General features: G+C 44.9%; 1 protein-coding gene across 1 annotated transcript in view; it reads right to left on the reverse strand.

Moving 5' to 3' along the window:
* Nucleotides 1-25000, reverse strand: part of cttnbp2 (cortactin binding protein 2) — a gene marked incomplete at its 5' end in the record, with an annotated part of 56130 nt that overhangs the window by 7557 nt on the left and 23573 nt on the right. Inside the window, 8 exons of the mRNA XM_083654152.1 lie at nucleotides 1305-1483; nucleotides 2262-2434; nucleotides 2651-2821; nucleotides 3613-3712; nucleotides 6058-6144; nucleotides 8141-8220; nucleotides 16719-16814; nucleotides 24874-25000. The exon at nucleotides 24874-25000 is cut by the window's right edge and continues 152 nt beyond it. Of these exons, the coding sequence (XP_083510278.1) occupies nucleotides 1305-1483; nucleotides 2262-2434; nucleotides 2651-2821; nucleotides 3613-3712; nucleotides 6058-6144; nucleotides 8141-8220; nucleotides 16719-16814; nucleotides 24874-25000 (1013 nt within the window). The remainder of the gene's footprint in view (nucleotides 1-1304; nucleotides 1484-2261; nucleotides 2435-2650; nucleotides 2822-3612; nucleotides 3713-6057; nucleotides 6145-8140; nucleotides 8221-16718; nucleotides 16815-24873) is intronic.

Genomic DNA, 25000 nt, shown 5'->3' on the forward strand with positions numbered 1-25000 from the left:
ACGGCAGACGCGCTGTGTATTTCTCAGATCGTTTTGACTCATCCTGGCTTCCTCTGACGTTAATATATCAATCAAATGTTTTCCAGTTATTCCTAGGCTGCAAACTTGTTTTAACATGCAAATCGGAGTGCTTTCTGACGAGAATAAAGTAACGTTAACGTTATGTTATGTCAGACTATTTCTCACCCCATGCGAAAGCCCCAAATCGGCCATGAGAGGCGAGGGGCAATCCTGCTGCTCCTGCGCGCGCGCCCGCGGCCTGGAGCTTGGGGGCTCGTGCATGAGGATGCGGCTGCCTCCCGCTTGACTGGCCATGAGAAAGCGCTTCCAAGTCGGACTGATAATATAAACAACATCATTTGAGCTTATCCAGGTCAGATATTTATAAAGTAATGACACATTCAGCGGGAAACTAACTATAATTAAGACATGTGCCAACTTTGGCGACATTTGGTTCAGTAGTTTAAGAGCAAACAGGTTTTTTTTACTTCCTGAAAAGTTTCTGTTTTGGAAATTCGAGGTCCTGGAACGACAGCGGCGATATTGTATATACCGTAAATTCCGGACTATAAGCCGCACCGGTGTATAAGCCGCACCTGCAAAGTTGACTGTTTTTTTTACATATATAAGCCGCACCGGACTATAAGCCGCGGGTGTTTTAATGGTATTTTTTTTTTTTTTTTTTTATTGTGTTTTAATGTTTAATTACCATATGTAAGGGTTCATGCACAGAGGGGATTGTCGGGAAAGAGATGGCTGTTTGAGGAAGCTCCCATTTATTAACATTTCAACAAAACAACATAACACAACACCACCTGTGTTTCTTTTTTACAGTGCACACAGTGTCATACAGTGTCATACAGTGTGGTGAAAAGAGGGCAAGAGAGGAAATTAAAACAGAAGTGGATTTATAGTTAGAAAGAGTGCTAAAGAAGAGAGAATTCCGTTTTTTTTTTTTTTTTTTCCTGAAAAAATCCATAGATAAGCCGCACCGTTATATAAGCCGCAGGGGCCAAAAAAGGCCAAAAAACGGGGAAAAAGCCGCGGCTTATAGTCCGGAATTTACGGTATTTACTCGATTTGATTGCACTTGCAACTTTGCGATTGTCTTTAGTTATCTTCCTACTTCTTATCTCTGTATATTGATGTGACCGCTACGCTGCATACAGACACTAAGACAAATTACTCGTATGTAACTTGCATACTGTGGCAATAAAAGTGATTCTGATTCTGATTCTGACACACACACACACACACAGACAGACAGACAGACAGACAGACAGACACACACACACAGGACTCACTTGACGATGGGCTGTGTGTTGTGCGGGACAAGGGGGCAGGACAAGAAGAGCTGGGGTCCCAGCAGTGCCTCGTGTGTCCCCAGGCGGGACAGACAGGCGTTAAGCTGCTGCCACACCTGGCTCACCCACAACACACACCGCTCCATCACACCCGCGGGTGCCCATATGCCCGTCCCCATCTGGAGGAAAGAGAGAGGGGGGAGAGGGAGAGGGAGGGAGGGTTGACTTAACAACAGAACAGCAGCTGTGTGTCTGCTGAGGACGTCCCCCTGAAGATATTTGACCTTCATAGCCTAAATCTAAACGATCTGGACTGAGAGATGCTGCATATTAACAATTACAGACTCCAACCCAGGTCCCATTGTTTTTTAATGATAAACTAATCATTATCCAACACATTATGATTTCTAAAGTCCAATAGACTTGGCTGCAGAACAGGATTATGGTAAACGGACTGCATTTACAGCAACACGGGATTTTATTGTTATAAAGACCATGATGATACTGTAATAGATTGCTACTGTATATACTGTACTGTATATACTGTACTGTATATACAGTACTGTTTATACTGTACACATGCCTACATCAAATGTGGACAACATCTAATATGAATATTTAGAAATTCTCATGGGCACACACGGGGGCTGCAGTAGCTCGGGAGGTAGAGCTGTCACCTGGGCAGGTTCCTGGTTCGAGGCTGGCTCCTCCCGACAGTTTGTCAAAGTGTCCTTGAGCAAGACACTGAACCCCTAACTGCCCCCGATGAGCTGGTTAGCACCTTGCATGGCTGCCGCCGCGGTCGGTGTGTGAACGTGAGTGTGTCGTCGATAAGACTAGAATAATGCTCTATATAAATACAGTCCATTTACCATTCAGCCATTTCAAATGGACAGCATTATAGAAACAATAATAACAACGACAATAACAACAATAAACAGGAACTCTGTGACTGACCTTGTGCAGTAGCTTCCTGCGCAGGTGCCTTCCCAGCAGGCCGTGCAGCGGCTCCTGGTCCCAGCGCAGCGTCACCCAGCGGAAGTGCTGCTGGAGGCGGAGCTCTGAGCCCTGGAGGCGGGGCTTAGACAACGTGCCAATCAGGAAGCCACCCTCTCGGAAGTGGTGAGGGCCTGAGGGGTGGAGAGAAGGAAGGAAGGAAACACAGGAACAAAGGAAAGAACCGATTAATTTGCCATAATTGTTTGCCATAAATAGTTGCCAATTAAATGTATGAAGGACATTTATTAAATCGACTAGTTGATTAATCAACCAATCATTGCAGCTCTACATCTCAGCCAGCCAATCAGCTGTCTCCATCACAGTTCAGATTGTGCGGTGAGGCTTACCGTTGTGCAGGGCCAGCGGCGAGGCGGAGCCCCTGTTGTCCAAGCCTTGGCAGAGGTCCCCCAGCAGGGCGGACAGAGAGGAGGCCTTCTCCAGACCCTCCAGCAGCACCACCACACAGCGGGCTTTAGGACCACACAACGCCCCCGAACTGCCCGCTGGCACCAGGAAGCCTGGAGCAGAGAGAGAGGAGGAGAGGAGGGGAGAGTTCACACATCACAACCTGATTACCACGTTCTGGATGAAGTGTGTCCACCTCCTCCTCTTATCATTACAGGGTATCTGCTGGGTCTTAAAAGTTGATCAATCAATTTAGGGAAAATTAAGGCTCTTAAAAAGTATTTAAAAGGCTTAATCACCATTTGAGAGGTATTACATTAGCTATTGTGCTGATTGTGTTAATTGAGCATAATGATCATCTCATATCGATCGCAGACCCTTAATTGAATCAAAAACGTATCGTGGCAGACTTTGTGATATCAGCAAATATCATATCGTTGTCCAAAGAATCTATATTGTGATGAAACTTGTGATTTACACCCCTATCGCTGATGTGACCAAAGTGGCATTGCAGTCTTAAAATATATTGAAAAGGTGTAAAAAATCAAAGGTCCTAAAAGGTATTCAATTAACTTTGGATTTTCTGCATAATCTTTTTATTATTTTGGGCAGTGTAAAAACAAGATATTGACATTACAATCAATCATGCCCATTGTCTGGGCAAATGTTTTTGGGAGAAGATGTTCTGTCAGATTTGGCTATTAAAATTCCCTGCTTTGGGTTTCATATTGATTCACAATGGGAATCAGAATGATTAATATCTGCTTAATATATTCAACACTTTGAAATTAAATATTGAAATTCTGCCCACTGTGCGTGTGTGTGTGTGTGTGTGTGTGTGTGTGTGTGTGTGTGTGTGTGTGTGTGTGTGCGTGTGCGTGTGCGTGCGTGCGGGTGTGTGTACCGCAGCTGATGAAAGTGTCCAGCAGCTGCTCTTTGGTCAGGCTCTCCTCTACCTCCACCCTCAGCACGTCACAGCCGACGCCCCCCAACTCCTGCTTACACTGAGGGAGAGAGAGAGAGTGTGTGTGAGAGAGAGAGAGAGAGACAGAGAGAGAGTGTGTGAGAGAGAGAGAGAGAGACAGAGAGAGAGTGTGAGAGAGAGAGAGAGAGACAGAGAGAGAGAGTTTAGTTTATTAAGATCCCCATTAGCTGCAGCAAATGCTACAGCTATTCTTACTGGGGTCCGACACATCAAACTGTGCAGTTGATAACATGCTCAGTATATATTGACATACAACATAATATGGACATAGCAAGATGAAACAATACACTGAGGGAGAGAGAGAGAGGTGAGGAGGAAACATGTTGTCATGGAAACACAAAGGAAATGTACTACTGTACTACGCTGAGTGAGATGGAGCGAGGGGAGAAGGTGAATGAGGGTTTCCAGGAGAATCACCACAATCACAATCACCAGTACAGATAAGATGGCCGCCCAAGACACGCTCCTTCCTTCTTGATTTGGAGAAATAGAAGCGCATCACATATGCATGTATAAAAAACAACAACAAACAACAGTAGTAAGAAGAACAAAATGCAGCATTAATGAGGAAAACTGGGGACAACAAGCTGTCAATTGTAGAAGATAAATGTGATGACACATTTCTGTGTATTTCTATGGTATAAAGCAGTGGTTGTCAAACATTTAAAATGAAAATAAATGATCCTCCTTTCTGCTGGGGAGCCCTGGAGCCTCCTCAAAGACGCCTGGGGGGCCCCGGACCAGTGGCGGCCGGCCATTAGAGGGCGCCAGGGCGCCGCCCCACCTATACCCACTAGAAGGAGGGGAAAATAAAACGTTATATATATATATATATATATATATATATTTTTTTTTTTTTTGAAAATACACCAGCCGCTACTGCCCCGGACCTCACTTTGAGAACCACTGGTGGTTGAAACTGTAACGATTCCTGTGGGCAAACGTTTGCATGTTGTTTCCGCAGCCTGACGAAGACCAACGGTTGAAACGCGTTGCGTTTTTGTGTTTGCCCGTATCAAATTGAAGATGTATTCTGGTTTGTAACTCTTTGCAGTACGCAGATACAATTACTTCTCATTAAATAATACATTCTTTTCAAACTCCAAGTAGCTCCTTTTTTCGCCTTGTATTCTATTTTGCCTGCTGAGCTGCTTTGGTCCACATGTTTGTGCTTCCCCATGTTGTTTCTGCCCCATTGCATGATACAGCAGAGGGAAATATAGCAGTCCATTTTCATCTTAAAGGGATAGCTCTGATTTTTTGTAACCCTAGCCCTAAGATTCCTTTCTCAGCACAGTTCATGCCGTCCCTAAGAGTAGCTCTTTCTCAGCACAGTTCATGCCGTCCCTAAAGCCCTTTTCCCACATGCGTACCGGAAAATTACCTGTAAGTCAATATCGGACATTTCCCTTCACACTTCGGCTCGCGCATGTGGGAATCTATCAGCGAATTTTCCTGTATGTTGGGGGGGCGGGGGGAGCTTATTTGGGGCGTCGGCAAAACTCGAAATAAGTTCGCTTGTCAGTTGTCACACAATAAATCACATTCGTTTAAGAGCAGCGTCAAGCCGCCAGCGTAATCAACACAGCCGATTTCCCCCTCCCCTCTCTGCTCGAGAGCAGCAGCCACGGACAGACACAGCGAATGACACAGCAAATGCACAAGCGAAATGTGGAAGTAGTTTGCTTTGATGTGCGCGAATGATTAGTTGATGCACTTTGAAGAAGTTGGGATCCGTGTCTGAGAGAAATAGTTGCTGGTTCGATGTTTATCCGTTCACCTGCGTCGCGTTGAAGCACTTTTTACAGACTGGCTTTGTTTGATGTGTCCGGGGTTGCCTTCGGAAATCAGCAAGCTGACATACTGCTCTTATTAGGCTATCACAAGATCATTTCGCCAGTTTGCTTTAATGTGCGCGAATGATTAGATTATGCCCGCTGGAACATTAAGCAACATGTGTAGGCTACTCCTCTCCCATGATTGAAGGACCGCTGTCGCGGAAAATGACTGGAACCGTTTCCACTTGCGTCTCCTTAAGAGCATACCGCTCTTCTGACTGGGTCGAAACTGGTGAAATGTCGGGGACGACGGGGTCGCGCTTATACCGGCACGGCGCCTTTCTCACATGCAGGCATTACACCACGTACCGGTCATTTTGCGGTACAAAACGCATGTGGGAAAAGGGCTTAAGAGTAGCTCTTTCTCAGCACAGTTCATGCTGTCCCTAAGAGTAGCTCCAGATAGTTAGCCACAAACCAACACAAGGTCAGTGGGGTCATGCTCCTGTCTGTGCAAGCTGACCTCCACATTGCATGCAAGGCCCCTCAAAGTCCACGGACCTCCTCGGTGTTCTAGTGTGTGTACCTTGATGCAGCGAGCGATCAGATTGGCTATGTACTCCTGACAGCTGCCCTCCAGGCCATGGAAGATGAGGTTCCCATACTGTTCCACCTGCACACACAGAGAGGGAGACAGTGGGTGAATGAATCAATTAATATATAGTCTCTTAAAACAGACTGTCTCATCTACATCCGGCGAATGCAGCTATACACAGTCTGTACGTTACACCCCCAGAACATGCACAAGGAAGTTGGGAAAAAAACCTTCAGACAGGAAAGAAGTTCGACGGAATCCGACCAATCGCGACGCGTGTGTCCACGAAAAATGCGGCATATTGGATTCTGATTGGACTAATGAGCGGAAAACCCGCCTTTCTGCTTCCCATTCCGGTTGGTGCATGATTCTCCCCCACGAAGTACAGACGGTATGGCGGAAGCATTTGAAAATTGCGGAAGCCAACTCGTCTGTTCTAAGAGACTAATTAATATATGAATGAATGAATGAATGAATGACTGAAAGCTGATGTGAACAGCGCAAGTATAATATTATGTAGATGGGCAGATAACAGGAGAGAGTGAAAGCTATTACCGAGTATACAGTATGCACTACATTCTCTCCTTGAGCTAACTTCTAGTCATTGAAATCCTAGTGAAATCACACAATTGACTCATTTTGCTGGGGACCCCCCTGTGACCCCTCGTCAAGCTGATGTTGGAGTATATAGGTCCAGCTGCCGTCAGCAACGCTCCAAGTGGAGGCTGATGTTGTAGCATGTTTCCAGCATAAGTCAAGTTCAATTCATAACAAATAAAGAGTGCAGTATTCATTTAAAGAAGAATTAAAACATTTTACAACCTTATTTCCAGGTTGTAAAACAATTGAGAAAAAATAAATAGATCTCAAGTCAAGACTTTGGAAACCTTTTATCGGAGTACAAGTCAGGGTCAAGTCCCAAGTCACCAGAACCAGAGTCAAGGCCTTTGTGAGCAGTTAACGAATGAATGAAGTGGGAAAACGAATGGGAGGTAGCTGGGTGACTGAACTTAAGAAAATAGACAAGCACTAAGAATAGCACGAGCTTCAACACAGACATGTTGACATTGATACTTTGAAGCTTATTTTGCTGTCACACTCTGTAAGGCACTCTGTCTGCATTACAAGAAAAAATGCAAATGTGTGATAAAAGCAGGCCAGGAGATGTTTAGATGCTGCTCTATAAATCTCAGTGCTCACTGCTCAGATGATTCTACCACAGAGAGAGAGAGAGAGAGAGAGAGAGAGAGAGAGAGAGAGAGAGACAGAGAGAGAGAGAGAGAGAGAGAGTGTGTGTGTGTGTGAGAGAGAGAGAGAAAGAGAGAGAGAGAGAGAGAGAGAGAGAGAGAGAGAGCGAGCGAGCGAGTGTGTGTGTGTGTGTGTGTGTGTGTGTGTGTGTGTGTGTGTGTGTGTGTGTGTGTGTGTGTGTGTGTGTGTGTGTGTGTGTGGTCTTTGAAGACGTCTGATGGTTGTTTTGCCTGTGCTGTCTTGTGTTTCGGTGCTCTCTCCTGCAGGGGGCACCATAGCATAAAGAAATACACAAGTGCCATGATTCTCTCTCGGTCTCTCTAACCCCGTTTCCTTTCATCTGTCCATCACTATCAAAAGAACAAGCAGTATTTGTGCCAATCTTGGTACTTCTTTCTACACTAAAACTGCATTAAATCTTCTCCACTACTGGGCGATATGGACACAAATTCATATCTCTGTATTTTCTACAAAGTGGGCTAAAACTTCAGTTGTAAATCAAAGCCACATGTGAGATGAGATCTGGGCTACATGGACAAAATCAAATATCACAATATTTTTGAACAAATACCTCGATATCAATATTGCAACAATATCGTAGGGATGACTGTTGGTGCTTTCGCAAAATATTGACACATTGAGATTTTTGATCATTAATAAATATGCAGCCTTTAAAACCAGGAAAAGACAACACTTATCTTCCTTTCTTTATCAATCTCTCACACCTCTGCAATCTTCTAGCCTCCCTCCTATTCCCCCCCACCCCTCGCTCTCTTTTGTGTGTGTTTGCATGTGTGTGTGTGTGTGTGTGTGTGTGTGTGTGTACCAGGCGGACGTAGTTCTGCAACAGCGGCAGGGGGAGGAGGGATTCCAGAGCCAGCTCATCCAGACACGACTCAGACAGGCCTGCCAGAAGAAAACACACACACACACACACACACACACACACACACATAAATCCTCCAATCCGCTGTGCTCTACATGCTGGGTGTCAGACAGCAGCCATAAGAGGCTGTAACAATTTAGATAAATCAACCAGTGGTGAACTACAAGGTGCCCTTGTGTTGAGACGAGTGGCTGTCCTGTGACTGAGAGGCCACAAGTTCGATCCCCACAACAACCAACATGTATGTACCAGTTATGTCCACTAGTGACTCTTAACTCTTTTCATATCAAGGACCCCTAATTTAGTACACGTTGGCCACGGACCACTAATTGATGAGATTTTGTCTCACAAACCCAAATCTGAGAACATTTTTATTGTTAGATCAGTGTTTCCCACAGGATTTTGAGTATTTGTGGTGGGGGACCGCAGACCCCCTAGGGGGGTGCGGGGGCATAAAATGCATGAATTTGGTGTATTTTGAGAAAGCTTAAGAGCAAAATTAAAAGGCTAGATCTATGAAGAACAGGTCATCATTACTGTGCTGTGGGTTTACAATGACAAACTAAATTTCTCCCTATAGGTCAGGGATACTGAACTTGCTTTGCCACTTTCGTGAAATGATAGAAGGCGAGGGGCCAGTTAATAAACAAACAATATACATTTTTCTGTAGCGGATTGTAGGTTTTTGGGGTGTCAGCCGGAGTTTAGGCTGACAGTGTTGTGCACACCGGATAGTTAGTTAGGTTAAGTTAGTTAGGTTAAGTACATACATAAGTGCCTGGGTAGCGAGCAGATGGCGGTATTTGACAATTTAGCAGATAAATCATAGATTATTGAAAGATATTCCATATTCCAGACTGAAATGCTATAACATAAGTATTGGCCAGAATGACATGAACATTTATTGGACACTTATTCAGCGGATATCTTGCATGTTGCGTTCAGGTGCACTGTAAAAAAAAAATTTTTTTTTTTTTTTTTGGTCAACATCTTTTTGTGGCGGTCCAAATCTTATTGTGGCGGCCCGCCACAAATTCCTTTATGTATGGGAAACACTGTAGATGATGTTGTCCAGAATTCCATGATAGGCAGAGCGATAACAGAGACACTATGATCAAAACAGTGCATTCTTCTACATTCTCCAATTGTGTTTGCCTGGGATCCACTTGAAACCCCTCAAGGAGCCCTGGTGGTCCCTGGTGGTCCCCGGACCACATGTTGATAATCACTGCTCTGGTGCGCTTCAGCAAGAGCACATACGTTTAAATGTCGGCAATGTAAAAATTAAACTATTACAAAGAGTTTCCCAATGAATCTGAATGGAGTGAGCAGCTAGTGTGGATATTAATTCACTTAAGAGCTCATGATGCTTTACTGTATGTCAGAAGAAATCATTACAGAATAAATTACTGCTCTTTGTAATTTGCCTTGTGAAGAAGCAGATACACACAGACCAACACTCATCTATGTTTTTTCAGATTCTTTTGGGAAACATTTATTTTGATTTTTTTTTTTTTTTGGCCTGCCTGCCATTACAGCAGACAACCTGGCCAAAGTATTCATTTTAGCAAGTCATTAAAGGAACACTCTGCCCATTTTCAACCAGCTTTGTATCATTAGAACATCAGTACCGTAGTATATCAGAAAACTGTAAACTGTTTTGAAGTCTGTCATTTAATTTGACAGTTATTGAGTGTTAAAGTGTGGACCAGTGACATCACTGGTCCACACTAACTCAAATTAATAACTCATTAACTCAAATCAACTCTCAATAACTGTCAAACTAGATGAATGACTTCAAAACCGTTTAGTTTGAGAGTTGATTTGAGTTAATGAGTTATTAATTTGAGTTAAAAGTGTGGACCAGTGATGTCACTGGTCCACACTTTAACACTCAATAACTGTCAAATTAAATGACAGACTTCAAAACCGTTTACAGTTTTCTGATATACTACTGATGTTCTAATGATACAAAGCTGGTTGAAAATGGGCGGAGTGTTCCTTTAAATTTAGTATTGCCTTAAAATATGATTAAAACATCTTTAAACAAGCTCATACTGTAAGTGCACTAGTGTGGTGAGATCATTTCACTTGCTTCCCTTATGCAATTTGGATTTTCTTGAATCAAGTGTCATTTTCTTGATACTAGAGGAGTGATGTTGTTGATTCTGCCTGGTTTCAACCACGTATTGAGCGTTTGGAGAAGATTCCTGAAACAAGTCAAACTGCCTTGGAAGCAAGTGGAAGTACAGTATCGCAGCTCATTTCACATCCCCCCCACTTGTTTTCCACTTGACATTCATACACAAGTGCTCGTCAGCATATCGGGTATACGTGCTATCAAATGACTGTGAAAACAATGTGTTTGTAATGCTAGCTGCCATAGAGCAACACTGCACCATGGTTCTCCAGTTATCTGGTGCCTGGAGTCTGTATAACATGACTTTCATAATATCATGTACATGAATGATATCCACTACAGCTGCATTGCTTAATGTGCATTTATAATAATAGAGCTTCTGGTGTATAAAATGTCTGGATTTACCTCCTATTACCTCCTCCAATGAGGTTATGTTTTCGGTGCCGTTTGTCCATCTGTTGTTCTGCAGGATTATGGTGCATTTATTGGGTGAGTTTTCTTTTTTATGCCCCGTCTGCGAATCAAATGTCTCTTCTGTGACGACAAAGATTTGAAATTAATAATACTACAGATCTGTTATAGCCTTCAGTAACGTCTGTGCTCCTCTGTGTCAATAAAGAGTTGAAATGAATAATACTATAGATCTGTTATAGCCTTCAGTAACGTCTGTGTTCCTCTGTGTCAATAAAGATTTGAAATTAATAATACTATAGATCTGTTCTAGCCTTCAGTAACGTCTGTGTTCCTCTGTGTCAATAAAGATTTGAAATTAATAATACTATAGATCTGTTATAGCCTTCAGTAACGTCTGTGTTCCTCTGTGTCAATAAAGATTTGAAATTAATAATACTATAGATCTGTTCTAGCCTTCAGTAACGTCTGTGTTCCTCTGTGACAATAAAGATTTGAAATTAATAATACTACAGATCTGTTATAGCCTTCAGTAACGTCTGTGTTCCTCTGAGACAATAAAGATTTGAAATTAATAATACTATAGATCTGTTATAGCCTTCAGTAACGTCTGTGTTCCTCTGTGACAATAAAGATTTGAAATGAATAATACTACAGATCTGTTATAGCCTTCAGTAACGTCTGTGTTCCTCTGTGACAATAAAGATTTGAAATTAATAATACTACAGATGTGTTATAGCCTTCAGTAACGTCTGTGTTCCTCTGTGACAATAAATATTTGAAATGAATAATACTACAGATCTGTTCTAGCCTTCAGTAACGTCTGTGTTCCTCTGTGTCAATAAAGATTTGAAATTAATAATACTATAGATCTGTTCTAGCCTTCAGTAACGTCTGTGTTCCTCTGTGTCAATAAAGATTTGAAATGAATAATACTATAGATCTGTTCTAGCCTTCAGTAACGTCTGTGTTCCTCTGTGACAATAAAGATTTGAAATTAATAATACTACAGATCTGTTATAGCCTTCAGTAACGTCTGTGTTCCTCTGAGACAATAAAGATTTGAAATTAATAATACTATAGATCTGTTATAGCCTTCAGTAACGTCTGTGTTCCTCTGTGACAATAAAGATTTGAAATGAATAATACTACAGATCTGTTATAGCCTTCAGTAACGTCTGTGTTCCTCTGTGACAATAAAGATTTGAAATTAATAATACTACAGATGTGTTATAGCCTTCAGTAACGTCTGTGTTCCTCTGTGACAATAAATATTTGAAATGAATAATACTACAGATCTGTTCTAGCCTTCAGTAACGTCTGTGTTCCTCTGTGACAATAAAGATTTGAAATGAATAATACTACAGATCTGTTCTAGCCTTCAGTAACGTCTGTGTTCCTCTGTGACAATAAAGATTTGAAATGAATAATACTACAGATCTGTTATAGCCTTCAGTAACGTCTGTGTTCCTCTGTGACAATAAAGATTTGAAATGAATAATACTACAGATCTGTTATAGCCTTCAGTAACGTCTGTGTTCCTCTGTGACAATAAAGATTTGAAATGAATAATACTACAGATCTGTTATAGCCTTCAGTAACGTCTGTGTTCCTCTGAGACAATAAAGATTTTAAATGAATAATACTACAGATCTGTTCTAGCCTTCAGTAACGTCTGTGTTCCTCTGAGACAATAAAGATTTTAAATGAATAATACTATAGATCTGTTATAGCCTTCAGTAACGTCTGTGTTCCTCTGTGACAATAAAGATTTGAAATGAATAATACTACAGATCTGTTCTAGCCTTCAGTAACATCTGTGTTCCTCTGAGACAATAAAGATTTTAAATGAATAATACTACAGATCTGTTCTAGCCTTCAGTAACGTCTGTGTTCCGCTGTGACAATAAAGATTTGAAATGAATAATACTACAGATCTGTTCTAGCCTTCAGTAACGTCTGTGTTCCTCTGTGACAATAAAGATTTGAAATGAATAATACTACAGATCTGTTCTAGCCTTCAGTAACGTCTGTGTTCCTGGAGGCTGAGTGCAGCGGAGAGACTGTCTGAGAAGCAGAGCCCTCCATGCTTCCTGGCTCCATGCCAACCCGCTGAGAGCTGGCCGGCCGACGGGTCGATACGGAGCTCCGAGTCAGGGAGGTTTTTGAAAGAAAGACAGACAGACAGACAGACAGACGGAGAGAAAATGAGGGAGAGGTCGAGACAAGCGGAGAGAGAGGGAGAGAGAGAAAGAGAGTGGATTAGCGAAATAGTGGAGAGAGGAGGTGGAGAGCGAGCCAGACTGGCCTGCTGTTTCTCTATTTCCTCCTGACTCACCAGGAAGAGACAGAGCAGACGAATCAGTTGGGTGGATGGAGAGAGAGAGAGAGAGAGAGAGAGAGAGCAAGACAGAAAGAGCAGCAGTTAAGAGAGAGAAAGAGAAAGAAAGATGACGCCAGTATCTCTGTGAGCTAGACTGCTGCTGTGATTAATCCTTTAATATAGAGCGAGACACCCCATCTACCAGGCACTTCCTGTATATCTGGGTTCGCCACTGCCACGCCCACTTAGGAGACCGGTCAGCCACGCCCACTTAGGAGACCGGTCAGCCAATGCAGTTTCATACCATTGACAGACAGCCAATCACAAGCTGGTTACCATGCCCATGAGACTGGAAGAGGGAAGAGTACGATTTGTTATTATTGGCAGAGCCTGCAGTGGGGTGTCTCTCTATATTAAAGACCAACTCCAGTTCTTTTGCCATTGCCTTGGTCAGGGGCACTGACAGGAGTATTAACCCTAATCGTGCATTCCTTTATAACTGGGAACTGGTAATCTTACGACTTCAAAGGTCATGAGTTGGGACGGTGACGTCATCAGAGCTGGTATTTCCCATTCCAAACTCGTAGGAGCCTCAGCAGCCCCGACCTCAAAAATCCAAGATGGCTGCGCCGCGCAACAACAGTAGTAGTAATCGAAGTAATGTTGTTTAGCACTTCTGTCTTGTTTGTGTCTCATTAAATCAGCTGTACACACAGCACTGCCTAACATCTATCTGTGTGGACATGAGGCTGCAGTGTTTGTATGCGCAAAATGCCGTGAAATGCCATGTTATCAACTGTTATTGCTAACAATGGCTAGCCTGGCTAGCGACTGGATCTGACCAATGAACAGTGAACTTCCCAGCTCAACTTTTCTGCAAATGGAACGCTAACAAAACGGATGTGACGTCATTTAGCCTCCACATCCCAGTCATTTTGCGATAAAGGAACGCATGTCTTTTGGTGGTGGGAGTAGGCTTGCCGCGGTAGTCAGTGTTACCGGTGTTACACGGTGGTGGGGCATACACCGATTACATAACATGCCCACCGGTAACACCGTCAAGTTTTATGGAGGAGGAAAGAAAGAAAAAACTCCGCCCGCTCGTGCTAGTTTCAACGTGCACCGGGGTAAATTACAAGCGCTCCCTCTGGGCTGCAGTGTGGCTGCACTGTGACAAACTATAGCTGGCTAAACAGAGCTGTGCTGCAGTGTTGAGATTTTGTTTGTTTTGTAAAGGCAGAAGAAGAGCTGGAGTTATGCTGTAGCTAGTCTCATCATGGAGCGAGCGAATCGCAGCTGAAGCACATGGCTAATTAATATGGACGTTAACATCCATATTAATTAGCCATGTGCTTCAGCTGCGCTCACCCTGTACTTTGCTAACTTAGCATCGATGCTAGCGGGACTTACCCAGCTATCGTCATTGCCTGTTTACTGCCGCTTGCTGGTAATGTTAATCCCATGTCAGAAAAAGTCTCCAGATTTGTGGCAAACGTTAGTCTCTTCTGAGAAAGATTGTCTCCAGGAGGGTCTGAAAAGTTGTCTCCAGTTGGATGCAGCCAAGTATTGTGAGGCAGCCAGTGTTGTGACTGTGAGCGTCCAAGCTAACACAGCAGCGGAGAGGAGCTGACTGACTGGACCGTGAGGACAGCTGAGGATTATTATTAATTTTTTAATATTCTTTTAATATTTTATATTATATTATATATATTTATACGATGTTACCGGTAACACCGGTGTTGCCGCGTGTTTATTACCCGGTGTGAAAATGACCACACCGTGGCATCACTAGGTGGGAGGAAACCGGAGCACCCGGAGACAACTCACACCAACATGGGGAGAACATGCAAACTCCACACAGAAAGGACCTGGGACAGACCGGGGTTCCAAGCCGGGACCAGGTTGTTTTCAGGTGACATCGCGTCAAGATGGCAGCCGGGGTGAGACCATTGACCATTGGCTTGTTTGCAAACCACGTGATCATGCTGCAAACCACGTGATCATGCTGCAAACCACGTGATCATGCTGCAAACCACGTGATCATGCTGCGGGGGCAACCAGCAGCAGGCTACATAGGAAAGCACGAGCAAGATCAGACGAGTTTCTGGAAAAATCGCTTCTCTTCATTGTATATGGATCATATCTTATATGTTTTGCAATCCATCCGGCGATACCTGCAGTGTGGAGCGATACCTGCAGTGTGGAGCGATACCTGCAGTGTGGAGCTGATACCTGCAGTGTGGAGCGATACCTGCAGTGTGGAGCTGATACCTGCAGTGTGGAGCTGATACCTGCAGTGTGGAGCGATACCTGCAGTGTGGAGCTGATACCTGCAGTGTGGAGCTGATACCTGCAGTGTGGAGCGATACCTGCAGTGTGGAGCTGATACCTGCAGTGTGGAGCGATACCTGCAGTGTGGAGCTGATACCTGCAGTGTGGAGCGATACCTGCAGTGTGGAGCTGATACCTGCAGTGTGGAGCTGATACCTGCAGTGTGGAGCTGATACCTGCAGTGTGGAGCTGATACCTGCAGTGTGGAGCTGATACCTGCAGTGTGGAGCTGATACCTGCAGTGTGGAGCGATACCTGCAGTGTGGAGCGATACCTGCAGTGTGGAGCGATACCTGCAGTGTGGAGCTGATACCTGCAGTGTGGAGCGATACCTGCAGTGTGGAGCTGATACCTGCAGTGTGGAGCGATACCTGCAGTGTGGAGCGATACCTGCAGTGTGGAGCGATACCTGCAGTGTGGAGCGATACCTGCAGTGTGGAGCTGATACCTGCAGTGTGGAGCTGATACCTGCAGTGTGGAGCTGATACCTGCAGTGTGGAGCTGATACCTGCAGTGTGGAGCTGATACCTGCAGTGTGGAGCGATACCTGCAGTGTGGAGCGATACCTGCAGTGTGGAGCTGATACCTGCAGTGTGGAGCGGTACCTGCAGTGTGGAGCGATACCTGCAGTGTGGAGCTGATACCTGCAGTGTGGAGCGATACCTGCAGTGTGGAGCGATACCTGCAGTGTGGAGTGATACCTGCAGTGTGGAGCTGATACCTGCAGTGTGGAGCGATACCTGCAGTGTGGAGCTGATACCTGCAGTGTGGAGCGATACCTGCAGTGTGGAGCGATACCTGCAGTGTGGAGTGATACCTGCAGTGTGGAGCGATACCTGCAGTGTGGAGCGATACCTGCAGTGTGGAGCGATACCTGCAGTGTGGAGCGATACCTGCAGTGTGGAGCGATACCTGCAGTGTGGAGTGATACCTGCAGTGTGGAGCTGATACCTGCAGTGTGGAGCGATACCTGCAGTGTGGAGCGATACCTGCAGTGTGGAGTGATACCTGCAGTGTGGAGCTGATACCTGCAGTGTGGAGCTGATACCTGCAGTGTGGAGCTGATACCTGCAGTGTGGAGCTGATACCTGCAGTGTGGAGCGATACCTGCAGTGTGGAGCGGCATCCAACCCTCTTGCAACCTATTTTGGAAAATGTGGGCTTGATATGACACCCCCCCCCCCCCCCCCCATTTGCATGCTCTCAACAGAGCATGGCACCAGCGGCGCAGGGTCGGGGGTTTGAGTCCCGCTGGGCCTGTGGTGAGATGCTGCTGAGTGAACACAGATGCAGCCGGGTTGCCAGGTTTGTACCTTTGAGGCGGATGGTGATGCGCTGGCTGAGAGGCTTTCTGACCAGGTCCCAGGGAGATAAAGGCAGCTCCTGACCTGGCAACCACACCGTGTCTCCTGCAACAACACACAGAGACAGAGGAGCAGCAAGCGTTACGGCGCCACAATACTACCACAAACCACTCACACACACGTGCGCCCCCCCCACACCCACACACACAGACACACATGCGCACACCCACCCCTGTGAATGAGACATGCTCACACACTTGTGGACATCATAAGTATAAATACTATACACTGGTCCTGTAGCCCCATAAGTATAAATACTATACACTGGTCCTGTAGCACAATAGATAGACCAAAACCAGGGGTTACTGTAGGTGTTCAATTTGCTTTGTCCAGCTATTGCCTTTGTGGACGTCCTGCTGCACTTCTATGTCCAAGATAAATATTTGTTTCCTCACTTTTTAGCTATGCAAACTTTGAATAATAATTTGTGTCTGATGGTTTCCCCCCACAAAAACACGCACACACACGCAGAGTCAGACACCAAAGACCATCTGTCTGTGGTTTGATCTGGGTCGACACAGAAAGCAGACACATATTCTCCTAAATTGGCATCTTCCTCCAACCTTCATCCATTATGCATCCTCACCTGCTCCCCTGAACACCCCCCCCCACCCCACACACCCCCCCCCCCCCCCACACACACACACACACCCCCCCCCCCACACACACACACACACTCCAGTGTGTGTAAGGGAGATAGTAACAGGGGCGAGATAAGAAATGTGTGATACAGAGATGTCAAGTCAAGAGAGAGAGAGAGAGAGAGAGAGAGAGAGAGAGAGAGAGAGAGAGAGAGAGAGAGAGAGAGTTAGTCCTTGGAGTTGGAGGCACAGGACATGGATTTTTCCATTTTATCAGTCTTGGACTCAGACAAAGCAGACACACACCCATCCTGTCCTGCAACACACACATGCACACAGGCACGCATGTGCACACACACACACACACACACACACACACACACACACACACAATGCTCTAGAGCACACCTCTTTTGTCCTCTTTCTAGAGGTCTTGTGAGGACATTTGGTCCTCAGTGAAGCAGAGGTGGAAACACAGTCACTCACTCACTCACTCTCTCACACACACGCACACGCGCACACGCACACGTACACGCACACACACACACAGCTCTACTGCACACATCTTTTGTCCTCTTTCTAGAGGTCTTGTAAGGACATTTGGTCCTCAGTGAAGCAGAGGTGGAAACACACAGTCACTCACTCACACACACACACACACACACACACACACACACACACACACGCTATTCCAACAGATAACATATTACACAGTTAAATAAAAGGAAATGAGATGTAATCTGTGGTCCCAGCTGATCATTAGGGGAGTAGCTTTACAGCTGTGTTGCACATGAGCAGTGTTGGGCAGTAAGTAAGAGCTAATGTCCAGTGAGCTGGTCATTATTGGACAGTGTTGGGCAGTAAGTAAGAGCTAATGTCCAGTGAGCTGGTCATTATTGGACAGTGTTGGGCAGTAAGTAAGAGCTAATGTCCAGTGAGCTGGTCATTATTTGACAGTGTTGGGCAGTAAGTAAGAGCTAATGTCCAGTGAGCTGGTCATTATTTGACAGTGTTGGGCAGTAAGGGCTAATGTCCAGTGTGCTGGTCATTATTGGGCAGTAAGTAAGAGCTAATGTCCAGTGAGCTGGTCATTACTGGACAGTGTTGGGCAGTAAGGGCTAATGTCCAGTGAGCTGGTCATTATTGGGCAGTAAGTAAGGGCTAATGTCCAGTGAGCTGGTCATTATTGGGCAGTAAGTAAGGGCTAATGTCCAGTGAGCTGGTCATTATTGGACAGTGTTGGGCAGTAAGTAAGAGCTAATGTCCAGTGAGCTGGTCATTATTGGACAGTGTTGGGCAGTAAGAGATAATGTCCAGTGAGCTGGTCATTATTGGACAGTGTTGGGCAGTAAGTAAGAGATAATGTCCAGTGAGCTGGTCATTATTGGACAGTGTTGGGCAGTAAGTAAGAGCTAATGTCCAGTGAGCTGGTCATTATTGGACAGTGTTGGGCAGTAAATAAGAGCTAATGTCCAGTGAGCTGGTCATTATTGGACAGTGTTGGGCAGTAAATAAGGGCTAATGTCCAGCGAGCTGGTCATTATTGGGCAGTAAGTAAGGGCTAATGTCCAGTGAGCTGGTCATTATTGGACAGTGTTGGGCAGTAAGTAAGAGCTAATGTCCAGTGAGCTGGTCATTATTGGACAGTGTTGGGCAGTAAGAGATAATGTCCAGTGAGCTGGTCATTATTGGACAGTGTTGGGCAGTAAGTAAGAGCTAATGTCCAGTGAGCTGGTCATTATTGGACAGTGTTGGGCAGTAAATAAGAGCTAATGTCCAGTGAGCTGGTCATTATTGGACAGTGTTGGGCAGTAAATAAGAGCTAATGTCCAGTGAGCTGGTCATTATTGGACAGTGTTGGGCAGTAAATAAGGGCTAATGTCCAGCGAGCTGGTCATTATTGGGCAGTAAATAAGAGCTAATGTCCAGTGAGCTGGTCATTATTGGACAGTGTTGGGCAGTAAATAAGAGCTAATGTCCAGTGAGCTGGTCATTATTGGACAGTGTTGGGCAGTAAATAAGAGCTAATGTCCAGTGAGCTGGTCAATATTGGACAGTGTTGGGCAGTAAATAAGGGCTAATGTCCAGCGAGCTGGTCATTATTGGACAGTGTTGGGCAGTAAATAAGAGCTAATGTCCAGTGAGCTGGTCATTATTGGACAGTGTTGGGCAGTAAATAAGAGCTAATGTCCAGTGAGCTGGTCATTATTGGACAGTGTTGGGCAGTAAATAAGAGCTCATGTCCAGTGAGCTGGTCATTATTGGACAGTGTTGGCCAGTAAGTAAGGGCTAATGTCCAGTGAGCTGGTCATTATTGGACAGTGTTGGGCAGTAAGTAAGGGCTAATGTCCAGTGAGCTGGTCATTACTGGACAGTGTTGGGCAGTAAGGGCTAATGTCCAGTGTGCTGGTCATTATTGGACAGTGTTGGGCAGTAAGTAAGAGCTAATGTCCAGTGAGCTGGACAGTGTTGGACAGTAAGGGCTAATGTCCAGTGAGCTGGTCATTATTGGACAGTGTTGGACAGTAAGGGCTAATGTCCAGTGAGCTGGTCATTATTGGACAGTGTTGGGCAGTAAGTAAGGGGTCATGTCCAGTGAGCTGGTCATTACTGGACAGTGTTGGGCAGTAAGGGTTAATGTCCAGCAGCCGAGGACCACCAATATGGCCGCCAGAGGCGATACGTTCCATCAGCTTACAGCACTACAGTCTATTGAGACGAGTTGTTTACACTGCAAAGACAGGTGTTGTTGGCAATGTGACTCTGGCACTTAGGAAACAGACAGGTGGACTGCTGCCATGCTGCCTCACCTTCTCCTACTCTTTATCACATTAGCTCCACTCAGTGAGTGAGAGAGAGCAGTCATTGAGTAGGTACATAAAACATCTCTCTAAAGTAAGAGCAGCAGCTGAAGCCTCCACAGACTACAAAAAAGGCCAAGCCTTATAGTACCATCTGTCCTCTCTGCTCATTGTGAGAATAGCATTGAACTCCGAGTCACTGAGATGGACTACATCCCTGATATTCAACTTGCTGGGCAGTAAGTAAGAGCTAATGTCCAGTGAGCTGGTCATTATTGGACAGTGTTGGGCAGTAAGAGATAATGTCCAGTGAGCTGGTCATTATTGGACAGTGTTGGGCAGTAAGTAAGAGCTAATGTCCAGTGAGCTGGTCATTATTGGACAGTGTTGGGCAGTAAATAAGAGCTAATGTCCAGTGAGCTGGTCATTATTGGACAGTGTTGGACAGTAAATAAGAGCTAATGTCCAGTGAGCTGGTCATTATTGGACAGTGTTGGGCAGTAAATAAGGGCTAATGTCCAGCGAGCTGGTCATTATTGGGCAGTAAATAAGAGCTCATGTCCAGTGAGCTGGTCATTATTGGACAGTGTTGGGCAGTAAATAAGAGCTAATGTCCAGTGAGCTGGTCATTATTGGACAGTGTTGGGCAGTAAATAAGAGCTAATGTCCAGTGAGCTGGTCATTATTGGACAGTGTTGGGCAGTAAATAAGGGCTAATGTCCAGCGAGCTGGTCATTATTGGACAGTGTTGGGCAGTAAGTAAGAGCTAATGTCCAGTGAGCTGGACAGTGTTGGACAGTAAGGGCTAATGTCCAGTGAGCTGGTCATTATTGGACAGTGTTGGGCAGTAAGTAAGAGCTAATGTCCAGTGAGCTGGACAGTGTTGGACAGTAAGGGCTAATGTCCAGCGAGCTGGTCATTATTGGGCAGTAAATAAGAGCTAATGTCCAGTGAGCTGGTCATTATTGGACAGTGTTGGGCAGTAAATAAGAGCTAATGTCCAGTGAGCTGGTCATTATTGGACAGTGTTGGGCAGTAAATAAGAGCTAATGTCCAGTGAGCTGGTCATTATTGGACAGTGTTGGGCAGTAAATAAGGGCTAATGTCCAGCGAGCTGGTCATTATTGGACAGTGTTGGGCAGTAAATAAGAGCTAATGTCCAGTGAGCTGGTCATTATTGGACAGTGTTGGGCAGTAAATAAGAGCTAATGTCCAGTGAGCTGGTCATTATTGGACAGTGTTGGGCAGTAAATAAGAGCTCATGTCCAGTGAGCTGGTCATTATTGGACAGTGTTGGCCAGTAAGTAAGGGCTAATGTCCAGTGAGCTGGTCATTATTGGACAGTGTTGGGCAGTAAGTAAGGGCTAATGTCCAGTGAGCTGGTCATTACTGGACAGTGTTGGGCAGTAAGGGCTAATGTCCAGTGTGCTGGTCATTATTGGACAGTGTTGGGCAGTAAGTAAGAGCTAATGTCCAGTGAGCTGGACAGTGTTGGACAGTAAGGGCTAATGTCCAGTGAGCTGGTCATTATTGGACAGTGTTGGACAGTAAGTAAGGGCTAATGTCCAGTGAGCTGGTCATTATTGGACAGTGTTGGGCAGTAAGTAAGGGGTCATGTCCAGTGAGCTGGTCATTACTGGACAGTGTTGGGCAGTAAGGGTTAATGTCCAGCAGCCGAGGACCACCAATATGGCCGCCAGAGGCGATACGTTCCATCAGCTTACAGCACTACAGTCTATTGAGACGAGTTGTTTACACTGCAAAGACAGGTGTTGTTGGCAATGTGACTCTGGCACTTAGGAAACAGACAGGTGGACTGCTGCCATGCTGCCTCACCTTCTCCTACTCTTTATCACATTAGCTCCACTCAGTGAGTGAGAGAGAGCAGTCATTGAGTAGGTACATAAAACATCTCTCTAAAGTAAGAGCAGCAGCTGAAGCCTCCACAGACTACAAAAAAGGCCAAGCCTTATAGTACCATCTGTCCTCTCTGCTCATTGTGAGAATAGCATTGAACTCCGAGTCACTGAGATGGACTACATCCCTGATATTCAACTTGCTGGGCAGTAAGTAAGAGCTAATGTCCAGTGAGCTGGTCATTATTGGACAGTGTTGGGCAGTAAGAGATAATGTCCAGTGAGCTGGTCATTATTGGACAGTGTTGGGCAGTAAGTAAGAGCTAATGTCCAGTGAGCTGGTCATTATTGGACAGTGTTGGGCAGTAAATAAGAGCTAATGTCCAGTGAGCTGGTCATTATTGGACAGTGTTGGACAGTAAATAAGAGCTAATGTCCAGTGAGCTGGTCATTATTGGACAGTGTTGGGCAGTAAATAAGAGCTAATGTCCAGTGAGCTGGTCATTATTGGACAGTGTTGGACAGTAAATAAGAGATAATGTCCAGTGAGCTGGTCATTATTGGACAGTGTTGGGCAGTAAATAAGAGCTAATGTCCAGTGAGCTGGTCATTATTGGACAGTGTTGGGCAGTAAATAAGAGCTAATGTCCAGTGAGCTGGTCATTATTGGACAGTGTTGGACAGTAAATAAGAGCTAATGTCCAGTGAGCTGGTCATTATTGGACAGTGTTGGGCAGTAAATAAGGGCTAATGTCCAGCGAGCTGGTCATTATTGGGCAGTAAATAAGAGCTAATGTCCAGTGAGCTGGTCATTATTGGACAGTGTTGGGCAGTAAATAAGAGCTAATGTCCAGTGAGCTGGTCATTATTGGACAGTGTTGGGCAGTAAATAAGAGCTAATGTCCAGTGAGCTGGTCATTATTGGACAGTGTTGGGCAGTAAATAAGGGCTAATGTCCAGCGAGCTGGTCATTATTGGACAGTGTTGGGCAGTAAGTAAGAGCTAATGTCCAGTGAGCTGGACAGTGTTGGACAGTAAGGGCTAATGTCCAGTGAGCTGGTCATTATTGGACAGTAGGGGTGTCACGATACACTCAGTTCACGATACGATACGTATCACGATACTGGGTTCACGATAACGATACGATACGATACGATTTTAACAATATTTTTTTAAACTTGAATAATGACAATATATGACTGGAAAAGTAGTATTTTATTTGAAATGCACAAATACAAAACATGCTGTTGTGGGAAATTGTTATTACAATAACAACTAGAAAAAACATGAGATTGGAGATAAGGCTTATCTTGAAATAGAATGAGTTACACCGTCACTTAGATTTACTTTGAACTAAAAGGTTTCTCAGCAGTATAAATTCTCATTATGCATCTTCAGTTTTTCTTCAAACTCAAACAACAAGACTTTTCTTAATCTATTTTTTATGCATCTTCAGTTTTTCGTGTCAAGTAAACAGTTTTGCCAGAAACTCAATTGAATGGTTTCTCTCCTGTATAACTTCTCATGTGTCTCTTCAGAGACTTGTTCAACTGAACTACTTTCCACACATTGAACTTCAACAAACAAAGACGTTTCTTAGTCTATTTTTTGAATTTTTTTTTTTTGCGATATGAGATTTCATCTCAACGATACATATCGTGACGTTTTACTATCGCGAAATTTCGTGGGACGATATATTGTGACACCCCTATTGGACAGTGTTGGGCAGTAAATAAGAGCTAATGTCCAGTGAGCTGGTCATTATTGGACAGTGTTGGACAGTAAGGGCTAATGTCCAGTGAGCTGGTCATTATTGGACAGTGTTGGGCAGTAAGTAAGAGCTAATGTCCAGTGAGCTGGTCATTATTGGACAGTGTTGGGCAGTAAGTAAGGGGTCATGTCCAGTGAGCTGGTCATTACTGGACAGTGTTGGGCAGTAAGGGCTAATGTCCAGCAGCCGAGGACCACCAATATGGCCGCCAGAGGCGATACGTTCCATCAGCTTACAGCACTACAGTCTATTGAGATGAGTTGTTTACACTGCAAAGACAGGTGTTGTTGGCAATGTGACTCTGGCACTTAGGAAACAGACAGGTGGACTGCTGCCATGCTGCCTCACCTTCTCCTACTCTTTATCACATTAGCTCCACTCAGTGAGTGAGAGAGAGCAGTCATTGAGTAGGTACATAAAACATCTCTCTAAAGTAAGAGCAGCAGCTGAAGCCTCCACAGACTACAAAAAAGGCCAAGCCTTATAGTACCATCTGTCCTCTCTGCTCATTGTGAGAATAGCATTGAACTCCGAGTCACTGAGATGGACTACATCCCTGATATTCAACTTGCTGGGCAGTAAGTAAGAGCTAATGTCCAGTGAGCTGGTCATTATTGGACAGTGTTGGGCAGTAAGAGATAATGTCCAGTGAGCTGGTCATTATTGGACAGTGTTGGGCAGTAAGTAAGACAGGTGGACTGCTGCCATGCTGCCTCACCTTATCCTACTCTTTATCACATTAGCTCCACTCAGTGAGTGAGAGAGAGCAGTCATTGAGTAGGTACATAAAACATCTCTCTAAAGTAAGAGCAGCAGCTGAAGCCTCCACAGACTACAAAAAAGGCCAAGCCTTATAGTACCATCTGTCCTCTCTGCTCATTGTGAGAATAGCATTGAACTCCGAGTCACTGAGATGGACTACATCCCTGATATTCAACTTGCGAGTGGCCCCTCAACCATCTTCTAATTCACAATGGGGGACCTGGGAGGAACTGGGGTGGGGGGGGGTGGATTACATGTCCATTTCACATTACATTTTCATTTGAATTATGCCTGCGATACGCTTTCACAGTCAAAGAGCTACAAACTCCTCACCGATGAGGACGGAGGCGATGCTGGTGGGGCCCAGGCCCAGCGGGGGGCGCTGTGCCTCCTCTCTGCCCTGTGGGGAGTCTCCGCAGAGGAGCTGGAGGTGGGAGGCCAGGGTCCGGGCGAGGGCCAC

The sequence above is a fragment of the Poromitra crassiceps genome (assembly GCF_964638095.1).
Source record: "Poromitra crassiceps genome assembly, chromosome: 18".
NCBI lineage: Eukaryota > Metazoa > Chordata > Actinopteri > Beryciformes > Melamphaidae > Poromitra > Poromitra crassiceps.